The sequence below is a fragment of the Peromyscus californicus genome, unplaced genomic scaffold, assembly GCF_007827085.1.
Source record: "Peromyscus californicus insignis strain IS unplaced genomic scaffold, ASM782708v3 Scaffold_2__1_contigs__length_46816999, whole genome shotgun sequence".
Classification (NCBI taxonomy): Eukaryota; Metazoa; Chordata; class Mammalia; order Rodentia; family Cricetidae; genus Peromyscus; species Peromyscus californicus.
In genome coordinates, this window is record NW_026294540.1 from 43,329,357 (window position 1) to 43,349,026 (window position 19,670).

A 19,670-nucleotide genomic window follows, 5' to 3' on the forward strand; every position below is an offset into this window, starting at 1 on the left:
TTTTTATTGACTCTGCTAAGGCATACTTTCAAAACCCTGGAGGAACAGCTGTTACTAAAGAACTGCCATCAATCCAGGCACGGTGGTGCCCGCCTGTGACCCCAACACTGGGGCAGCTGAGGCAGGAGGATTGCAAGTTCAAGGCTAAGCTGGGCTAAACAGTGAGACTTTCTGAGATAAAACAAAGGCAGCCCCCAGATCTGCCTGCCGAGTTCTTTGAAGCCAGTTGGGTACCGGCTCTGTTTGGTGCTCCAGGTTCCGTCTCAAGGTGTTACCGTTTCTAATTCCAGGCCATGTCCGCAGTGCTATGCTGTGGCCCTGTTTTTGACAATGTCGGCCTCTCTCCGGATGGCTATCTGTATAAGTGGCTCGACAATATTCTGGCCTGTCAGGATTTACGAGTAAGTATGAGTCAGAAATGTATTGCTTTTCAGCATTTTTGAGGTTCTTCATGGATTGAGTTTCTGCAACGTAAGCAAGGTACACATACCCCCTTTCCCCCACAGCTGCATGAGTTCAGATGTTTACTTAGGTACATCGTGCTGTGACGTGCCGGGCCCAAAAGTTCAGCATTGTTTACCCAAACTGACCACAAACTGAATCATAAAGTGAGTCCCAAAACAGTTCACGTAATTTGAATACAAACTACATTCTTTAGTTTCAGTATCATTAAACTAGTAATGAGTAATTAAATATAATTAAAATGTACTCCCCGGAAGCTGGAGAGAGGTGGTTCCGCACTGAACAGGGCTGGCTGCTCTTGCAGAGGACCTGACTTCAGTTCCCACTGGCCACGTTGGGCAGCTTACCACCACCTGGAACTCCCGCCCCACGGAATCCAGTATCCTCCTCTGGCCTCCTCCATCACCCATATGCACGTACACAGACGCACAGAGAGACGGACACACGTGTAATTGAAATTAATCTTTTAAAAAATACATACTTCCAGATAGCCAGTAAGTCAAAGTAAATAACCATGACAACTAGAAAGCCTCTTTAAGTGAAACATAATGAAAATATTAAGTTAGTGATTTGTAAATAAAGCCTTCCTTGAAATGAAATGTATTAAAAAAATATAAATGTATAAAGGACTGGTAACCTATGACCTATTTATCACAAAAAGTTAGTAAAAGAAATAACCAACTCAGAAAAAAAATAGGACAGAAATTAACTAGGGGAAATTTTTAATAATAATGAACATTGCATTAGTAACTTTTCCGTTCCTGTGACAAAATGACAAACAGAAACACTTTAAGGAAGAAAAAGAAATTATTGTCCTGTGAGAAAGGCATGGCCACCAGAGTATGCCACTAAGACTACTCCTGTGATGTCGACTTGGAAGCAGGCAGAGAGAGCCAGACAAAAACCGGGATTAGGTATAACCTTCAAAGACCCACACCTAGCCACAGACTTCTGCCGGCCAGGCCCCACCTGCTAAAAGCTCCACAGCCTCAAATAGTCCTCCCAGCTGGAACATTCAAAACATGAGCCTGTAGGGGCATTTCAAACTCAAGCTATTGATATAACAAATACATAAGCCTTCCATTTTGACCTGATTGCAACTGCCAAGAAGATGACTTCAGAAAGAGGCAGGCAGTATTCCCTTCTGAGGGGAATGGAGTCTCCACCGTGGCAGTCTGTGTTACCTTCCTGGAGTAGGATGGAGTCTGCATCCTGGCGGGCATCACTCCATTGTGTCCCCTTAAGGAAAAGTGTGTGGTATAAAGATCAACCCCAGAGAGCACTCTCACTCGCTTCTGTTCAGATATATTAACCATGTATTTCGCTGGACTGTTTTCTCATGAACCAGGAATAACCGACTTATTCCATGTCCCCAGGTTCATCAGCTTGGCTGTGAAGTTGTCATCTTGTTACTGGAACTTAATCCTGACCAAATAAACCTTTTTAATTGGGCCATCGACCGATGCTACACAGGTTCCTACCAACTTGCGTCCGGCTGCTTCAAAGCCATAGCAACCGTGTGTGGAAACAGGTACGAATTGTCAGAATTAGTGGTTAGTGGCAATCATGGTAACGCTTGCTCTCCACGATGTGAGAGGAACGGGTGACTGACTGCTGGGTAATTATCTTCAGAGTGGATCCTGTGAGAGCCCAGGAGTTTCCATGATATCGCTAATTCCATTTGATCAGGAGATGGTTCTCACAGTGTTTGAAGTACCCAGACAGTCACAGTGAAGTGTGAGATCAGAATTTGAAAATAATGTAGACGATACACTGAAGGAATTAAAAGCATGTGGACAAGTGTCCTGATCATGTTAACTGTGAGCCCATTAACCAGCTGCCCACCAAATCAAACCCAGGAAACACAGAACTGTTTAAATCCCCTCTGCTCAAAACTTCAGAAAGAAATCAGAAAGGAGGAGTCTGAATATTACACTTATTTGGAAACGTGCTGTTTTGAACCCAGGGCCTCAAGCATGCTAAAAATGCCCTCCACCACTGAGCCACACACCAACCCAAAGATTATGCTTCTAAAACCACCATCCTTATTATATAACAAGCGAGTCCATGAAGCTGTTGGGCACTACACCTTAGTAAGTGTGATGATGCCATAGCTAGTTAAGCTCCCCGAGTTGTATAAACTGAGAGAGAGAGCATATGATTTAGGAAAGGGGAAAGACTAGAGTACAGTTGGGGTTTATACTCCAAAAGCTTCCTGTAGAGACGGTGCTACTACACCTCCACAATTAAGAGCATGTACTACCGTTGCAGACAACCCAAATCCAGTACGCAGCACCCACGTCATGGAGTTCACAGCCTTCTGTAACTCCAGCTCCAGGTGATTGGATGCTCCTGAGCTCCTTGGGCACTTGAATATGATTTACTTACATATACTCAGATACACATAAAAATCCACAAATAAAGGAGTCTTTCCAAAAAAGACAGGGCAGTGTCAGTTGAAAGGACCCAAGTGAATGTGCCACCTAGCCTTTTTGGTTGGATTGTTTTATTTTGTTTTTTGAGACAGAGTTTCTCTGTGTAGCTCTGGCTGTCCTGGAACTCACTCTGTAGAGCAGGCTGGCCTCAAACTCGCAGAGATCCACCTGCCTCTGCCTCCCAAGTGCTGGAATTAAAGATGTGCTCCCCCCCTAGACTTTCGAGAGGCGACGGTCTGTCTAGTGTACCAGCCAGTCTGTCTTATCACTATGCCGTGTGTTTTACTATTTTTTTCCCAGGAACTATCCCTTTGACATAGTGACCCTGCTGAACCTTGTTCTCTTCAAGGCCTCTGACACCAACAGAGAGATTTACGAAGTCTCCATGCAGCTCATGCAGGCATGTATCATTCGCCCATGTGCAAAAGTTCCATCCTTGAACTCAGAACACATTTATTCGTTTCTGTGTGTCATGTGAAGAGTGAGGAAGCATGTATGCCGTGTCCTCCAGACACAGTAGTTAAATGATTCTTTATGAAGATAAACCAATTTGTCACGGTATTACCAATCTTGGTTAAATGTAAATATTCCTGAGGTATGCAGGTAACATTTTCTTAGCTTGTTTCTTAACTCCTCACAGATCCTTGAAGCAAAGCTTTTTGTGCACTCCAAGAAAGTGGCTGAACAAAGACCTGGCAGCATTCTGTATGGAACGCACGGGCCGCTGCCTCCTCTCTACAGCATGTCTCTAGCCCTCCTGTCCTGTGAACTGGCCCGGATGTACCCCGAGCTTACTCTTCCCCTCTTCTCAGGTACCGTCCAGGCGTCAGCCGTGACGTATGTCCCCATGTCTCCCGCTCTAAGCAGTTTTCCTTTTTTGAGCCTATTGTAGTTTTAGTGTCGGACATCAGTGCTAAGTTTGTGGGTCAGAATCGCTAAGGGCTCAACCTAGCTACGTATGGAAGCAAATTCATGAGTATTTTATGTGTTTGCCTGGTTGTGTGTGAGCGTAGTGCTGATGGAGGCCAGAAGAGGGCGTCAGATCCCCTGGGACCGGAGTTACAAATAGTTAGGAGCTGCCCTGTGGATGCCGGGACTTAAACCCAGGTCCTCTGGAAGAGCAGCCAGTGCGCTTAACCACTGAGCCATCTCTCCAGCCCCCTCAAGAAACTTTGTTTGTTTGGTTTTTGTTTTTTATTTTTAGAGACAGGGTTTTTCTGTATAACAGTCCTGTCAGTCCTGGAACTCACTTTGTAGACCAGGCAGGCTTCGAACTCACTGAGATCCACCTGCCTCTGCCTCCTAAGTACTGGGATTAAAGGCGTGTGCCACCACCACTCAGCTCAAGAATATTTTTAAATAACATTATTAGTTAAAGCAATGTAACTATGAATGTGTACTTGACAAATGCAAAAGATTCTTAGGTCAGTAAATATACATATATACATATATATAAAAAACATAAATATTATATGTGTGTGTATATATAGTATAGTATGTATGTATATCCCAAAGAAATTATATTATATGGAAAAATATACTTAAAATAGCTCTTAATTACTTACTTGATTGGTAATGATATTAGAAATGATATAGTCTTATTATATTTTATATTATTATAGTGTTGTTTTAAAAAAAATAACTTGTCGCCAGACGGCAGTGATGCAAGCCTTTAATCCCAGCACTCAGGAGGCAGAGCCAGGCGGAACTCTGAGTTCGAGGCCAGCTTGGTCTACAGAGCGAAATACAGGACAGGCACCAAAACTACACAGAGAAACCCTGTCTCAAAAAAAACCAAAAACTTGGGCCGGGCGGTGGTGGCGCACGCCTTTAATCCCAGCACTCGGGAGGCAGAGCCAGGCGGATCTCTGTGAGTTCGAGGCCAGCCTGGTCTCCAAAGCGAGTTCCAGGAAAGGCGCAAAGCTACACAGAGAAACCCTGTCTCGAAAAACCAAAAAAAAAAAAAAAAAAAAAAAAACCAAAAACTTGTCCTAGCAATTGTCACGAATAACTTTTGTAAGAATCGGGTCTGAAAAGGTGCTTTTGCTGCCTAAATTCATGTGACACCTTACCAGGAGGCAGACTGTGTCCCAGAATGCACCTCATCTTCCACCTGCACCCCATGTGCCTTAGCCCCAATCCTCCTCAGCCACCCCTGCCTCTGCCCACCTTACCCTTACCCAGCTTGTCCTCTGCACTGCGGTTCTTCAGCTACACAGCACCACATCTGTGCGGTGTTTCCCACTCACTGCTGGGGTCTCTGTCCCTGGCAGCTGTGCATTGTGAGGCCAGGCGTAGGGGATTGCTCTTATTTTCCTGAGCAGCAGAGGGAAGAGCAGAGAGGTCACCTAAGTGGCTGAGCACACAGCCGCCCACGCAGTCAGGATATGGCGGAGATGGGATTCACCACATGTCCCGCTGACTCCACCCCCAGTTCCTTACTCTGTACACTTTGTTACTCCTTTTCCACTAACAGTGTGTTTGAACTTGTGAGGCTTTCTACCAGCCTGGCCTGCCCCTGAGACACTTTCCTGTACACAGGGGATCGGGGTGAGCCTTACTTTTGTGATGTTACAATCCTGGATAGCTATTATATTTGGCAATCCTTTTAGTAAGTGCAAACTGCTGTTGGATCAGTACATTGGTGTTCCTGTTGAGTTTGTTTTAGAGAGTAACGTGTCGCTCTCCTTTGCCCTGTCTCTTCAGAGGTGAGCCAGAGATTCCCCACGACACACCCAAATGGACGACAGATCATGCTCACCTACCTGCTACCATGGCTACACAACATTGAACTGGTGGACAGCAGACTCCTACTCCCAGGGTCAAGTCCCAGCAGCCCTGAGGACGAGGTCAAGGACCGGGAAGGAGAAGTGACCACCTCTCATGGGCTAAAAGGGAATGGCTGGGGCTCTCCAGAGGCCACGTCACTGGTCCTGAATAACCTCATGTACATGACAGCCAAGGTAACTCAATTAGCACGATTCCACCAGTAGCAGAGCCCTGGCCTCACAAGACCTTTGCCACAAACCCAACAAAATGACTTTTACCAGTACACTGAATGCCCTTGAACTCTCTACTTACAAATATTTATAATACCAGACATGGAGAGTCTAGAGGGCAAGACCATCCTTGGCTACATAGTGAGTTTGAGGCCAGCCCGGGCTACATGAGACTTTTTTTTTTTTTTTTTTTTTGGTTTTTTCGAGACAGGGTTTCTCTGTGTAGCTTTGCGCCTTTCCTGGAACTTGCTTTGGAGACCAGGCTGGCCTCGAACTCACAGAGATCCGCCTGGCTCTGCCTCCCGAGTGCTGGGATTAAAGGCGTGCGCCACTACCACCTGGCCGAGACATGTTTTAAAAAAGAAAAAGGTGTTTATGATGTTGCTAGGATAAACTTCCTGTTTTTTCAGTATTTAGTAAAGAAAGATAATACTGCATTCATGTAACACACTCCTGGTTCAGTTGCGCCCGCAGGGGACCTGGATTCTATTCCTATTTTCTAGTCTGATAATTTTGTGAGTTAACAATCATTGTGTAAGTAGGTAAGTGTGGGTTCAGAGGAGCTGGTAAACCTGGCCACCATCATTTGCTTTAAAAAAATAAGAAAATAAAAATAATGTGTCTGGTGCATTTAAAAAATGGTTATGAGCCGGGCGGTGGTGGCGCATGCCTTTAATCCCAGCACTCGGGAGGCAGAGCCAGGCGGATCTTTGTGAGTTCGAGGCCAGCCTGGGCTACCAAGTGAGTTCCAGGAAAGGCGCAAAGCTACACAGAGAAACCCTGTCTCGAAAAACCAAAAAAAAAAAAAAAAAAAAAAAAATGGTTGTGGAAGCCAGGCAATGGTGTCGAACACCTTTAATCCCAGCACTTGGGTCGCAGAGGCAGGCGGATCTCTGTGAGTTCATGGCCATTCTGGTCTACAGAGGGAGTTCCAGGACAACTAGAGCTGTTACACACACTCACACACACACTCACACACACACAAACCTGTCTCAAAAAAAAATTTTTTTTTTAATTAAAAAAAGCGTTATGATGAGAACTGGGGATGTCTCTTGGAGTAGAACTCTTGTATTGTATGCAAAAAGCCCAGGGTTCACATGCCCAGCACTGCAACTGAAGAATGGGGGGGTTGTGATGCAAATTTTAGATAGATAGATACATTCATACATACATACATACATACATACATACATGATAGATAGATACATAGATAGATAGATAGATACATAGATAGATAGATACACAGATACATAGATAGACAAATAGATGATATATAGATAAGTAGGTAGGTAGATAGATAGACAGATAGATAGACAGACAGACAGATAGATAGATAGATAGATAGATAGATAGATAGATAGACAGATAGATAGACAGATATCATGTGTTTTGGGGGAAAATGGCCTATCGTTTTAAAAAAATGCTTATATAGGTACTTCATGTAACAGATCTATGTATTATAAATTGCTCTCCACCCCCAAAAATGGTATTTTTTTTATTGAATGTTCCTTTTCCCCTCCTAATGATTTTAACCAATCATAACCTTCAAACCAACTTGCGTTCTGCACACGCTCATGCTGGCCACTTTCTCTCGTTTGTGTTAGTATGGCGATGAAGTCCCGGGACCAGAAATGGAAAATGCTTGGAATGCGCTGGCCAACAACGAGAAATGGAGTAACAACCTGAGAATCACGCTCCAGTTCCTCATCAGTCTGTGCGGGGTCAGCAGCGACACCGTCCTCCTGCCCTATGTGAGTAACGTCCAGGACTGCTCTTTCCTGCTGGGGCTCCCCCTGCTGTTTGCAACAAATACTCTTGGATCCTGCTATAACACAGGTCTGGTTTCCAAATCCTGCAGATCCCTTGAAGGGGCTCATCCAGGTGATACAGGAAAGCTCTTCCTTCCTTCCCTCCAACACGAGCTTCAGGTGCTACTGTCAGGGGCACCTGTCACCCCTCAGATTAAGTTACAGGATACAGAGACCTGTGAACTAAGGATGATTTTTCTGACAGTTATCAAAGCTTCCTTTATAAACAGCAGCAATACAAAAGAAGCTAAATGTAAAAGATGACATCATTACTAACAAAAAAAAAAAAATGCTCCTGGTTTGCATCTTGACATTATTGAAACAAAATTAAAAGACAGCAGACCTGGGATCTTCTTCTTCCTCTTCCTCTTCTTCTCCCTCTCCTTCTTCTTCTTCTTTTAAGATTTATTTAGGGGTTGGGGATTTAGCTCAGTGGTAGAGCACTTGCCTAGCAAGCACAAGGCCCTGGGTTTGATCCTCAGCTCCAGAAAAAAAAAAGAAAGAAAGAAAAGAAAAGAAAAGAAAGATTTATTTATTTTTATTTTAGGTGGATGAGAGTTTACCTGCATGCGTGTATGTGCACAGAGTGTGCATGCAGTACTAATGGAGGCCAGAAGAGGGCATTGAATCCCCTAGAACTGGAGTTACAGATGGTTGTGAGCCACTATGTGGGTGCTGGGAATTGAACTCTGATCTTCCCCCAAAAGCATCCAGTGCTCTTAAACAGTGATCCATCTCTCCAGCCCCAACTAGATTTGTCTTTCCAATAGTAGGTGATAGGAGAGAAAACAAAGCAGAGACATCTTTATGGTATATGCTGTTTGTACCCGTGGATGGTGGATCAGCAGAACAACGTCAGTTTCTCACAGACTCACTTGGCTTCTCTGTGTGTTTCTGTGAGTTTCTGACTCCCTGTTGTTCTGAACTGCTTTGGCCCTGCTGCGCACATGGCCGTAGGGTTAGACATTGAGGCCTGCACTTGTATGACACATTAATCTTGTTGTTTTTAAAACCGAGGACTTCACAGACAACTAGAACTTATTTGTTTCGAGTGACAAAGAAGGTGGGAGTTGTCCTGGTTACCGTGCTGTTGCTGTGAAGAGACGGCATGACCAGGGCAACTCTCATAAAGAAGGCATTTAACTGGGGACTTGCTTACAGTTTCAGAGGGTTAGCCCGTGATCATCATGGCAGGAAGTAGACCGATGTGGTGCTGGAGCAGTAGCTGAGAGCTTTACAACCAGATCCACAGGCAGCAGGAAGAAAAAGGGGGAGACACGGTCCTGGCATTGAAACCTCAAAGCCCACCCCTAGTGACACACCTCCTCCAACAAAGCCACACCTCCTAATCCTTCTCAAACAGTTCCACCAACTGGGGACCAAACATTCAAACCTACGAGACTATGGTTCTCATCCAAACCACCACAGGAGGAGACTGTACTCCATTTTTAGTTTAAAAAAAAAAAGCAGTGATTTTCCCAGAGTAGACACAATAAAATCATTTTTGTCATAGAAGTACCTTGTGCCACCAGATGCCAGAGAAATCTTGAAATGTTTTTGGCTTAAATTGACTTAGTTCACCCTAAGAGTAATGGTTTAAAAATTGAGCTACTAATGAATGTACTTGTGTGATGGATAGCAGAATTTTCCCAAGTTCCTGCCCTGAGAAAATTCCTCCCAGAGTCCTGGAAAGATGCTACATATGGCGTGGAGTATCTGTGGAAAAGGAATCTACGAACACTATGCTCTTTAGTCTGTAAACTTTATTCCTCTATGACAAAATTCTATCTATACAGCTTCAGCCCTGTCCTCACACTCGGCTCCTCTCTGTGCCCAGTTTTCCTGTCCTCATAGTTTTAGTTAGCTCCTATGCTTTTGACCTCATCTTCGTCCTCTGTTCCTTCCTCCTCCATCTATATCCTGGCTCCTTACCCCTGGCCCAGATACACTCTACAAGAGATCTGCTTTACCTTCTACAGAACCTCTGTCTTCCTCTCCTCTCTCTGGCCACGTGTTCTATGTCTCCCCTGGAATTCCGCTCCAGTCCTTACTGCACCTGGTTATGTAAAAAGCCCTATTGTCCTCAGTCAATCTCTCCGCCATGACCCTAGGCCTGGAGAAAGGGGATAGTCTGCACTTCATTTGCACAGGAAACAAAGCTGTGCATCTACAGCCTGCTGGTCTCCTAGGCTCAGCGGGGGAGTTCGTACCTGGTGGAACAGTGTCTGAGAAGCTTAGCTGTTTGCTAAAATGGTCTTTAGTATTTGGGCACACAAGAATTTCATAGCTGAAGACAGCTAAAGTATTAAAAACTGGATGCTTTAATGTCCAGCTGAATCTCTGTAATATATTCTTGCGGCCCGCAGGACCTGTGTAGTGAGGTTTTAACCCCAACACTAAGATCACCCCAGGACAGCAAAGGTTAGTTGTCCGATTAACAGTTGCCAGTGTGTTTCGAGATGAGTGATTCTCTAGCAGAGAGCTCTGAGAGTAAGTACATCCTCCTTTATCTTCTTCTTCCTAGATCAAAAAGGTGGCAATATACTTGTGCCGGAACAACACCATCCAGACTATGGAAGAACTTCTCTTTGAGCTGCAGCAGACAGAGCCAGTGAACCCCATCGTCCAGCACTGTGACAATCCGCCTTTCTATCGATTCACAGCCAGCAGCAAGGCCTCAGCCGCTGCTTCAGGTAGGGACAGGCCACCTGGGCACACATCTTGTCAGGCAGCGCACTGAACAGGTTTGAGTAGGTCTTACTATTCATTTTCCTGGCAATGTGTTCATTTAAGAGATTGCTTAAGAATAGCTCTCCGAAGGCCAGGCAGCGGTGGCACATGCCTTTAATCCCAGCACTCGGCAGGTGGAGCCAGTTGGATCTCTGTGAGTTCGAGGCCAGCCTGGTCTACAGAGTGAGATCCAGGACAGGCACCAAAACTACACAGAGAAACCCTGTCTCGAAAAACAAAACAAAACGAAACAAAACAAAACAAAACAAAAGTTCTCTCCGAGACCCTCAGCACATTGTAATTGGATTAACAAAAGACTCGGTAAGGATAATCATGAATCAGTGACCCAGTGGCTTCCCTACCACAGAACCTATTTTACTTTAAATGGATCCCAACCGGGACACTGCAGTCACTTAGGAATCTTGGTTCTGAACTTTGTGTATACCATAATGGATTCTCTTTGCTAATATTCTCTCAGGATTGACTAGAACATTCCATGAAATCCAAAGTGCTCAGAAATCTGAAATTTTTTGAGTACTGGCATGACCACCCAATATGAAAGTTCAGTGTGTACAAACTTTTCTCATTATTTTTAAGATTTATTATTTTTATTGTTTATATCACCTATGTATGTGTATGTGTACCATGTGCACTCAGTGCCCTTGGAGGCCAGAAGAGGGCATTAGATCCCGAAACTGGAGGTAAGGATGGTTGTGACCTGCCATGTGGGTGCTGGAACCAAACCCAGATCCTCTGCAAGAACAGAAAGTGGTCCTAACTACTGAACCATCCCTCCTGCCCCAAGTCGTTGTTTCTTATTGTTAAAAACATGATATAAAATTACCTTTAAAGCAGAGTGGTGGTGGCACACACCTTTAATCCCAGCACTTGGGAGGCAGAGCCAGGCAGATCTCTATGAGTTCGAGGCCAGCCTGGACTACAGAGTGAGATCCAGGACCAGGCACCAAAACTACACAGTGAAACCCTGTCTCGAAAAACAAATAAACAAACAAAAAATTATCTTTAAACACTGTGTATAAAGGACACATAAAACAGAATTGAATTTCGTGCTTAGATTTGTGTCTCACCCCTAAGACAGTTCCGTCATGCGAACACAAATCCAAAAGAGCTAAAATCAGAAACATTCCTGACCCCATGAATTCTGAATAACAGATGCTCACAGTGTGTCATTTCTTTCTCTCAATTAGTATCTGTTCATTTCATGAAATATATACTACTTCCCTCAGTTTCCTGAGGCTTCCCTTCAGTTAACTTAATACCGAGTCTATCTTCAACACTGACTTCTCTTACTCTCTTGGGCTCTCTCTTGATCCTACTTCTTAGTGAAGTCCTTTGTTTTTTGAGTTTTGTTTTTGTTTGTTTGTTTGTTTGTTTTCAGAGAGACACTAGCCTAGGGGTCAGAAAGCTATTTAGCTTTCCTTACATACCATTAGTTGAATAATTCCTGGACCCAGAAACACTAACAGAGCATGATACAGTGGCGCCTGCCTGTGATCCCAGTGCTGGAGGAGCAGAGGAAGCAGGGTCATTAACTGAAGGCCAGCCTGGGCTGGGTAGCAGTGTCTAAAGTGGCAGTGATAAAAGAAATTCTGGCCTAGCTGCAGCAGACCCACCTCTTTATAAGGCCATGACCTGAGACTAGAAACTTCTAAGAATGTTACACCCTCATTTTATGAGGAAGAAGGAATCAGGTTTGGCCAAAGCAGGGGTCTAGAACTCGATGCTGTGGACTTCTGAGACGGTACGGAAGATATGAAGACTGTTAAGCAGGGGATTTTACAGGGAATCCTTTCCTGAACTACCTACGACTTGAGCCTGCCCCCCTCGGCATGCTCTGTCTCTGATGCCTCCTAATCCTTTCTGCAGGAACCACCTCGAGCAGTAACACCGTAGTCGCGGGTCAAGACAGTTTCCCAGACCCCGAGGAGAGCAAGATCCTGAAAGAGTCTGATGACAGGTCAGTGCACGCATTTGGCTGACGGTCCGTTCTAACTTTCAGCAAAGGTATCTACACGCGTTAGCGAAGTTTCCTAAATTCACGCAAACTGAAGCCCATCTTTATGCTTAGGAACACAGACTGACTTCCCAACCCTGCCCGATGTATCCCTAAAGATGCATCCTGCATCAGAGAGAAAGACAGTGTTCTGGTGGCTGAGTTCCACTTATACTTGGGCATCATTAAAAACCACTGGACGGAGGTGGAAGAGATGGCCAGTGGTTAAGAGCACCAGCTGTGTGCTTCAGAAGACCCAAGTTCTGTCACAAGCACACACATGGCAGCTCACAACCATCTGTAACTCCAGTTCTGGGTGATCCAGCGTCCTCTTCTGGCCTCCATGGGTACTGCATGCACATACATACAGGCAAACACTCATCTGCAGAAAATAAACATAAGTAAATCTTTGTGGAATTTTAAAAAAAAACATTGTTCTGCTAGTGGGCATAGACCATTTGAAATTAGGGGAGACTTGGCATGTGAAGCTTTCAAACCTAATTATTGCATGATTTTTTAAAATGTCTTGAGGTAAATTCTCTGCAGCAACATTGTATAATCGGCTTTTGTTACTGTAGCAAATCCTGAGACAGGCTAACTCCTAAGGGAAGAGGTTTAGTTAGTTCTAGGAGCTGGTATTCTAAACAGCACACTGTGGGCTTTGGCATAGGCCCCAACTGGCTACATCATATCCTAACAGAAGCATATGTGTACATTTGTTCCCTCTCCTTCCCACCCTCCCTCTGTGAGTTTAAGGCCAGCCTGGTCTACAGAGTGATCTCCAGGACAGTGAAACCCAGTCTCAAAAAAACACAAAACAAAAACCTGAGGTCTTCCGGAACCACTGAGCCCTACTCTGGCCCTACTACATAAAATTTTAATCATGTGTTTTGTAGCCTGAGTTTCCCATCTTCTTTTGATAGAAAGCCTCTCTGTTTTTATATATTAACATCTTGTTATAAAGTCATTTTTATACCATTAGTGTCCTGCCTAGGGATTTTGGTGATGGCCTTTAGCATTGAGAAGCCAGTTATCTGTGTAAGATAAAGATCAAATAGCACTGTTAGAGACATCGTCCTTGGAGTACCTTGTAATCCCAGTCTGAGGAAGCTGAGGCAGTGGATTGCCATGAGTTTAAGGCTACATTATGGTTCCAGTATTCCCCAGTCTCAAAGGGACTTGTCTCTGCTTTGTCTTGGCTTCATAAACATTATCTAAGAGCCCTTTAGATCTGTCTCATAAAGGAGATGAGAATACCATCTAGTGTGTGATACCTATCCCCAGGGCCTCCTGAGAAGTTTTCAAACCCTACTTACTGTATACCACTGTTCATCAGTAGCCATGGGTGCTGGGCAACACACCCCATTTCCGCAAAAATGGAAGTCTCCAGATGTGGCCTTCTTTCATCAGCCTGCTTTTTTTTTTTTTTTTTGGTTTTTCAAGACAGGGTTTCTCTGTGTAGCTTTGCGCCTCTCCTGGAACTCACTCGGTAGCCCAGACTGGCCTCGAACTCACAGAGATCCGCCTGGCTCTGCCTCCCGAGTGCTGGGATTAAAGGCGTGCGCCACCACCGCCCGGCTCATCAGCCTGCTTTTTAATCCCTTGCCAAATGATGTCTGGGCTCAGTGTACGCTGTTTAGACCACTGCTTTATCAGTATAATCACGACTACGGAGCTTCTGGGGAAGATCACATTTTGTCATTTTTCTGACTTTCGATGATCCAGTCCAGCTTAGACTGTTCTGTGGCCTGGCTCTTATGAAACTCCTGTGCCCTGAACCTTCTGTTCTGTAAATTCCCAGAGCAGTGTCCCAAAAGGTGGGACAGTGGAGGAGGGAGTCACTGAGGACTATAACTGACAACAGGCTGAGGAGAAAAGCAACTTTCGCAGATACCTAAGAATAAAGCCAGGCACTGTTGTGTGCTGCACTGGGACACCTCAGCAGATACAAATCCCTGAGGCAGCTTTGTGGCTGGTACCTCCACAACGACCACACGGTCGCCCTTCCCTGGAATGTGTCCAGTTCTTTTTCCTAAAATCTTACCGTTCCTCCATGTGCTGGCTGGGTTTTGTCAGAAGAGGGACTCTCAACTGAGAACGTGCTTCCATCAGATTTACCTTATGCCAATTTGTGGAGCGTTCACTTGATTAATTCTTGATGTGGGAGGATCCAGCCCACTGTGGGTGGTGCCATCCCTAGGCAGGTGGTCCTGAGTTCTATAAGAAAGCAGGTTGAACAAGCCACGGAGAGCCAGCTAGTAAACAGCATTACTCCATGGCTTCTGCTTCAGTTCCTGACCCCAGGATCCTGCCTTGAGTTCCTTCTCTGGTTTCCATCGATGATAGACTACAACCCAGAATATCTAAGCAAAATAAACCCTTTCCTCCCCAAGTTGCTTTTGATTGTGGTCTTTATCACAGCAATAGAAACCTAACTAAGACAGGCCACATCCTCTGAGGGCATCTACATCCCGTGTTACCTAGCACAAAAAGCCCAATCAGTCGTGTAGGGAAACACATCTATGTCAGCTCGAGTTTTCTGATGTTTGTGCATCGCCTTGGCTCTTTGCTTTGGTTACATAAAAAGACGTGGATGGAATCATCTGTGAATCTTTTATGTAAAATAAATAGACACACCAATTTGGGGCTGGGATGTACCTCAGTGGTTGAATTCCTGCCTAGCACATATAAGGGCCTGGGTTCCATTCCTAACACCATAAAATTTTATTTAATATAAATACAATACTTTGCCATATTTCCACTGAGCCACACACCTGTGTCAGAATGATGAGCATGGTCTAATTTAAATGCTTTGGGCATCTAGAAGCCAGGCATCCTACAGATCTCTATCTAAGCATAAAACTGGGCTGGAGAGCTGGCTCAGTGGTTAAGAACACACACTGCTATTGTGGGAGATCGGGGTTCAATTCCTAGCACCCACATGGTTGGTCACAACCATCTGTAACTCCAGTTCCTGAGTATCTGGCGCCCTCTTCTGGCCTCCACTGGCACTGCGTGAACATGGTGCACATACACAATTGGCAGGCAAACACCCACACCATAAAAACTAAGTTAAAAATATACTTTCTTAAAAGCATAAAATATTTTCTATTAGTCTCTTTTGTCATTTGTGGAGTTCTCGGGGTAAACATCTTGGTCACAGCCGTAGAAATAGTGATTAAGGACTGAGTCACACAATGACACATAGTAATTGTACATATTTACCAGGCACATTGCAATATTCTGATTTTCGAATCATATCAGAATCCTTGGGGTGTCTGTCACCTCAGACACCCACTCAGTCTTAAATTCCGTTTCTGCCCACTCAGAAGTATCATGGCATGGACATGCCCTTGTACTGTCACCTCCCTAAGGCTGACACCAGACAAGTTGTTTAGCCTCATTAAGCCTCAGTTTCCCCATTCGTAAGGTGAATAATACTTATGTCAAAAATGAGAGGCAAATTGAGACAGTGCATGTGACATTAGTGTAGCCCAGCTCTTTTCCCTTAACTGAACAATCCACAAGAGAAACAGATGAAAAGTCCTTCCAATCATATGATTACATTCTCTCACAACTCTAACGCTCCTGAAAATTCTCTGAGTATTTTGAGGGAAGCTTTAACTTGTTCACAGCCCTGGATTGTTCATGAAACTGCTGCATGCATTTCTGCTTCTTTGTGTCTGCCCTTGCTCAGCCGCTCAGCAGGTTTGCCCAACTGGCAAGCCTGTCCTGTCTGCGACATTTAGCATCATGCTCATCTTCATTCTGAAACAGATGTTAGATTGTGCGGTTGGAGCACAACGCTATCCTAAAGTTTCATTATTCTCCCAAGGTTTGGGTTTTTTACTATATGCAAGAGGGGACCCTGGCCCTCCCAACTGAAAGGGAACTGTTTCGGGTATAATGTCTGTAATAGTCCTTTAAGAAAAACATAGCAACTCAGGTGGCATTGGCCTACAATCCCAGCACTCAGGAGGCAGAAACAAGTGAATCTCTGTCAGTTCAAGGCCAACCTGGTCTACATGGGGAGTTCCAGGCCAGCCAGTAAGGCCCCATCTAAAGAAAGAGGAGGAGGAAGAAGAAGGAAAAAAGAAAATTACCATCATTAGAACTAAGACACACACACCAAAAAAAAAAAAAAGGAAAAAGTCAACCACTAAATTGGAGAACCTGCTTTTGGGCAAGAGCACATTCACACGTGTCACTGTTTCTTGGCTGTGTTTTGTTTTTGAAGGTTTAGCAATGTGATCCGAGCTCACACTCGCCTGGAGTCAAGATACAGCAACAGCTCTGGAGGGTCGTATGATGAAGATAAAAGTGAGTGCCCAAGGCTGCGGGGTTCCAGCTGCACAGGGTTAGATCGGAGAGGGTCTTCATCATTTATTAAAGGCCAAAGAGCCTACCCAGTCCTGTGCTTCTGTATTCTTGGCGTTTTCCATGGTGATGCCAAGTTGGAGGAAACCCTAGTAAGAAATTAGCTCTTTGAAAAGATTGTTGGGGGGCTGGAGAGATGGCTCAGCAGTTAAGAGCACAGACTGCTCTTCCAGAGGTCCTGAGTTCAATTCCCAGCAACCCCATGGTGACTCACAACTGTCTGTAATGCAATCTGGTGCCCTCTTCTGGCCTGCAGGCAGACATACAGGCAGAACACTGTATACATAATAAATAAATAAATCTTTTAAAAAAGAAAGAAAGAAAAGATTGTTGGGGGCTGGAGAGATGGCTTAACACTGAAGAGCACTGGCCGCTCTTACCGAGGACCTGGGTTCGGTTCCCAGCACCCACGTGGTAACTCACAACGGCCTGCAGCTCTAGCTCGGAGGGATCCAACCCCTTTTCTGGACACCTTGAGCACACACAAACTTAATAAAAACAAATAAATAATTTGATTAAAGAAATGTTTTTTAAAGAAAGGAAATGTCTTGGACGTGACTTTAAGTTTTCAACCTTGTACATCTACAGTCCCAGGCTAAGGTATGATCTCCCACTGAAACTCCCCATAGCATAGTCTCAGAAACCCTTGCTAAGCTGGGGGATGGCTTTGTACCAGAATTTCCTTAAGCCTTGAGCAGCTGGATAAACCAGAAAGATTAATGCACTCATAGCTTTTGTCTGAGGCCTCAACAGCTTCTGTAGATATAGTCAGTATAAATATAAATTGTCTAGGAGTTGAAGAAATTCTAGAAACAAAGTACACTCCAGTGATACAAGTCTGTGCTATAGAACTTTCTTAAAGAACTGTTATATTTCTAATTGTTTGCATTATGAGTGTTTTCCCAGCATGCATGTCTATACACCACGTGTGTGCAGTACCCATAGAGGCCAGAAGAGAGTGTTAGCTCCCCTGGAACTGGAGTTATAGATTACTGTGAAAGGCCATGTGGATGCTGGGAATTGAACCTGGGTCCTCTGGAGAAACAGAAGTAGATTCAATTCCCAGCATCATACTAGCAGCTAATAATCCTCTGTAACTCCATTTCCAGGGGGATCTGGTGCCTTCTTCTGGCCTCTTTGGGCAACTGCACACATGTGGTGCAAAGACGTATGTTCAGGCAGGCATACACACACATATAAATAAAAATAAATAGGGGCTGGAGAGATGGCTCAGTAGTTAAGAGCACTGGCTGCTTTTACACAGGACCTGGGTTCAATTCCCAGCACCCACATGGTAGCTCATAACTGTCTGTAAGTCCATTTCCAAGAGATCTGGCACCCTCACACAGACATGCATGCAGGCAAAGCATCAATGCACATGAAATAAAAATAAATTTTAAAAATCTTAAATAAATAAAAGGGCAGTAGTGGTACATGCCTTTAATCCCAGCACTTGAGAGGCAGAGCCAGGTGGATCTCTGTGAGTTCAAGGCCAGCCTGGTCTAGAGAGCGAGATCCGGGACAGGCACCAAAACTACTGAATTGAGTCTTGAAGAGGTTACACAGCATTCTGACAACTGCCCCAGAACGTGAAAACATGGTGTGACAACACGCACTTCTCTGTGACGGTGAGATGCACGTGAAGGGAAGTACTGTACCTCAGGCAGTCGATCCTCTGAAGTGTGTCCCTGTATTCAGGATGCAGGCTGTAGACTGGGGTAGAATATTGCCCTGCCTTGCAGGAATTGGCTTGGTAAGCATGGTACTGACTTGAATGCTGTCGTCCACAAGACGGTCTAGTGATCCCTGTCAAACAAAGCATGATAACACCTCGTGGTCAGAAAAACACCCTCGCATCATTTCTTTCGATTTCTCAAAACAGCCAAATCAAAAAGCATGATGTACTTCCTACAGAGTGAGGTAAAGAAGAGAGTCTAGAACATTCCAGTCAGGGGAACAGTAGAAATGAATTCCTGAGCCTGGAGCCAGCCTTACCTAATCATGCACAGCAGAGAAAGGAAGTCATCATGACTGAGATGGAGTGAGCAGTGGGCAACGGGAGGCAGGTAGCCCTAAGAGGAATGTGGTAGCCTTGTAAAGATTCTAAGGTCGTTGTGTGGGTTGTGGGCTTCCTTCTGAGTGTGAAGGGAACCTCTGGAGAGTGTTGAGCAAGGACAGACACATGGCCAAAGTTTCCAAAGGACGGCTCTGGCTTCTCTGCGGAACACAGGGTGAGTACAGGTTGAGACTAGAAGCGAGACAACAGTAACGAGCCGTGGTGACAGGGGAGGGCAGACTAGACACAGAGACAGAGCTGGACACGAGTGGCCAGATGCAAGGTGTGTGTTTGGGAGGCATGTCTCTCTGAACATGTTGGCATGTCAATGTCCTCGTATAAAGTAGGGATAGCAGTAAATACTCCAATTACACTCTTAAGTTGCAATGTACGTCGGACAGAGCCTGACATGGAGCCTGCCTGTGTCGATCCCTTGTGTTTTTATTACTGTTGTCGTGTGACTGTGAGCTGGTTGTGGGATGAAAGGACATGCAGGATGGCTCTCAGGCTCTTGCTCTGAGCTAACTAGACGTAAGAACCGCATTTCGGGGGCTCAGTGGTCAAGAGCACTGACTGCTCTTCCAGAGGACCCGTGTTCAATTCCCAGCACCCACATAGCAGCTCACAACTGTCTGTAACTCCACAATCTGACACCCTCACACAGACATACATGCAGGCAAAACACCAGTACACATAAAATAAAAATAAATTTTATATATATATATATATATGTGTGTGTGTGTGTGTGTGTGTGTGTGTGTGTGTGTGTGTGTATAGATATATATGTAT

The 19,670-nt window shown here is 44.8% G+C and overlaps 1 protein-coding gene across 4 annotated transcripts in view; it reads left to right on the forward strand.

Moving 5' to 3' along the window:
- Nucleotides 1-19,670, forward strand: part of Fry (FRY microtubule binding protein) — a 403,165-nt gene that overhangs the window by 301,752 nt on the left and 81,743 nt on the right. For all 4 annotated transcript variants that reach the window (XM_052754591.1, XM_052754592.1, XM_052754590.1 and 1 more), the window contains 9 exons: nucleotides 291-401; nucleotides 1,839-1,993; nucleotides 3,198-3,297; nucleotides 3,538-3,709; nucleotides 5,604-5,860; nucleotides 7,501-7,647; nucleotides 10,229-10,397; nucleotides 12,322-12,412; nucleotides 16,686-16,768. In XM_052754591.1, coding sequence (XP_052610551.1) covers nucleotides 291-401; nucleotides 1,839-1,993; nucleotides 3,198-3,297; nucleotides 3,538-3,709; nucleotides 5,604-5,860; nucleotides 7,501-7,647; nucleotides 10,229-10,397; nucleotides 12,322-12,412; nucleotides 16,686-16,768 — 1,285 coding nt within the window. The remainder of the gene's footprint in view (nucleotides 1-290; nucleotides 402-1,838; nucleotides 1,994-3,197; nucleotides 3,298-3,537; nucleotides 3,710-5,603; nucleotides 5,861-7,500; nucleotides 7,648-10,228; nucleotides 10,398-12,321; nucleotides 12,413-16,685; nucleotides 16,769-19,670) is intronic.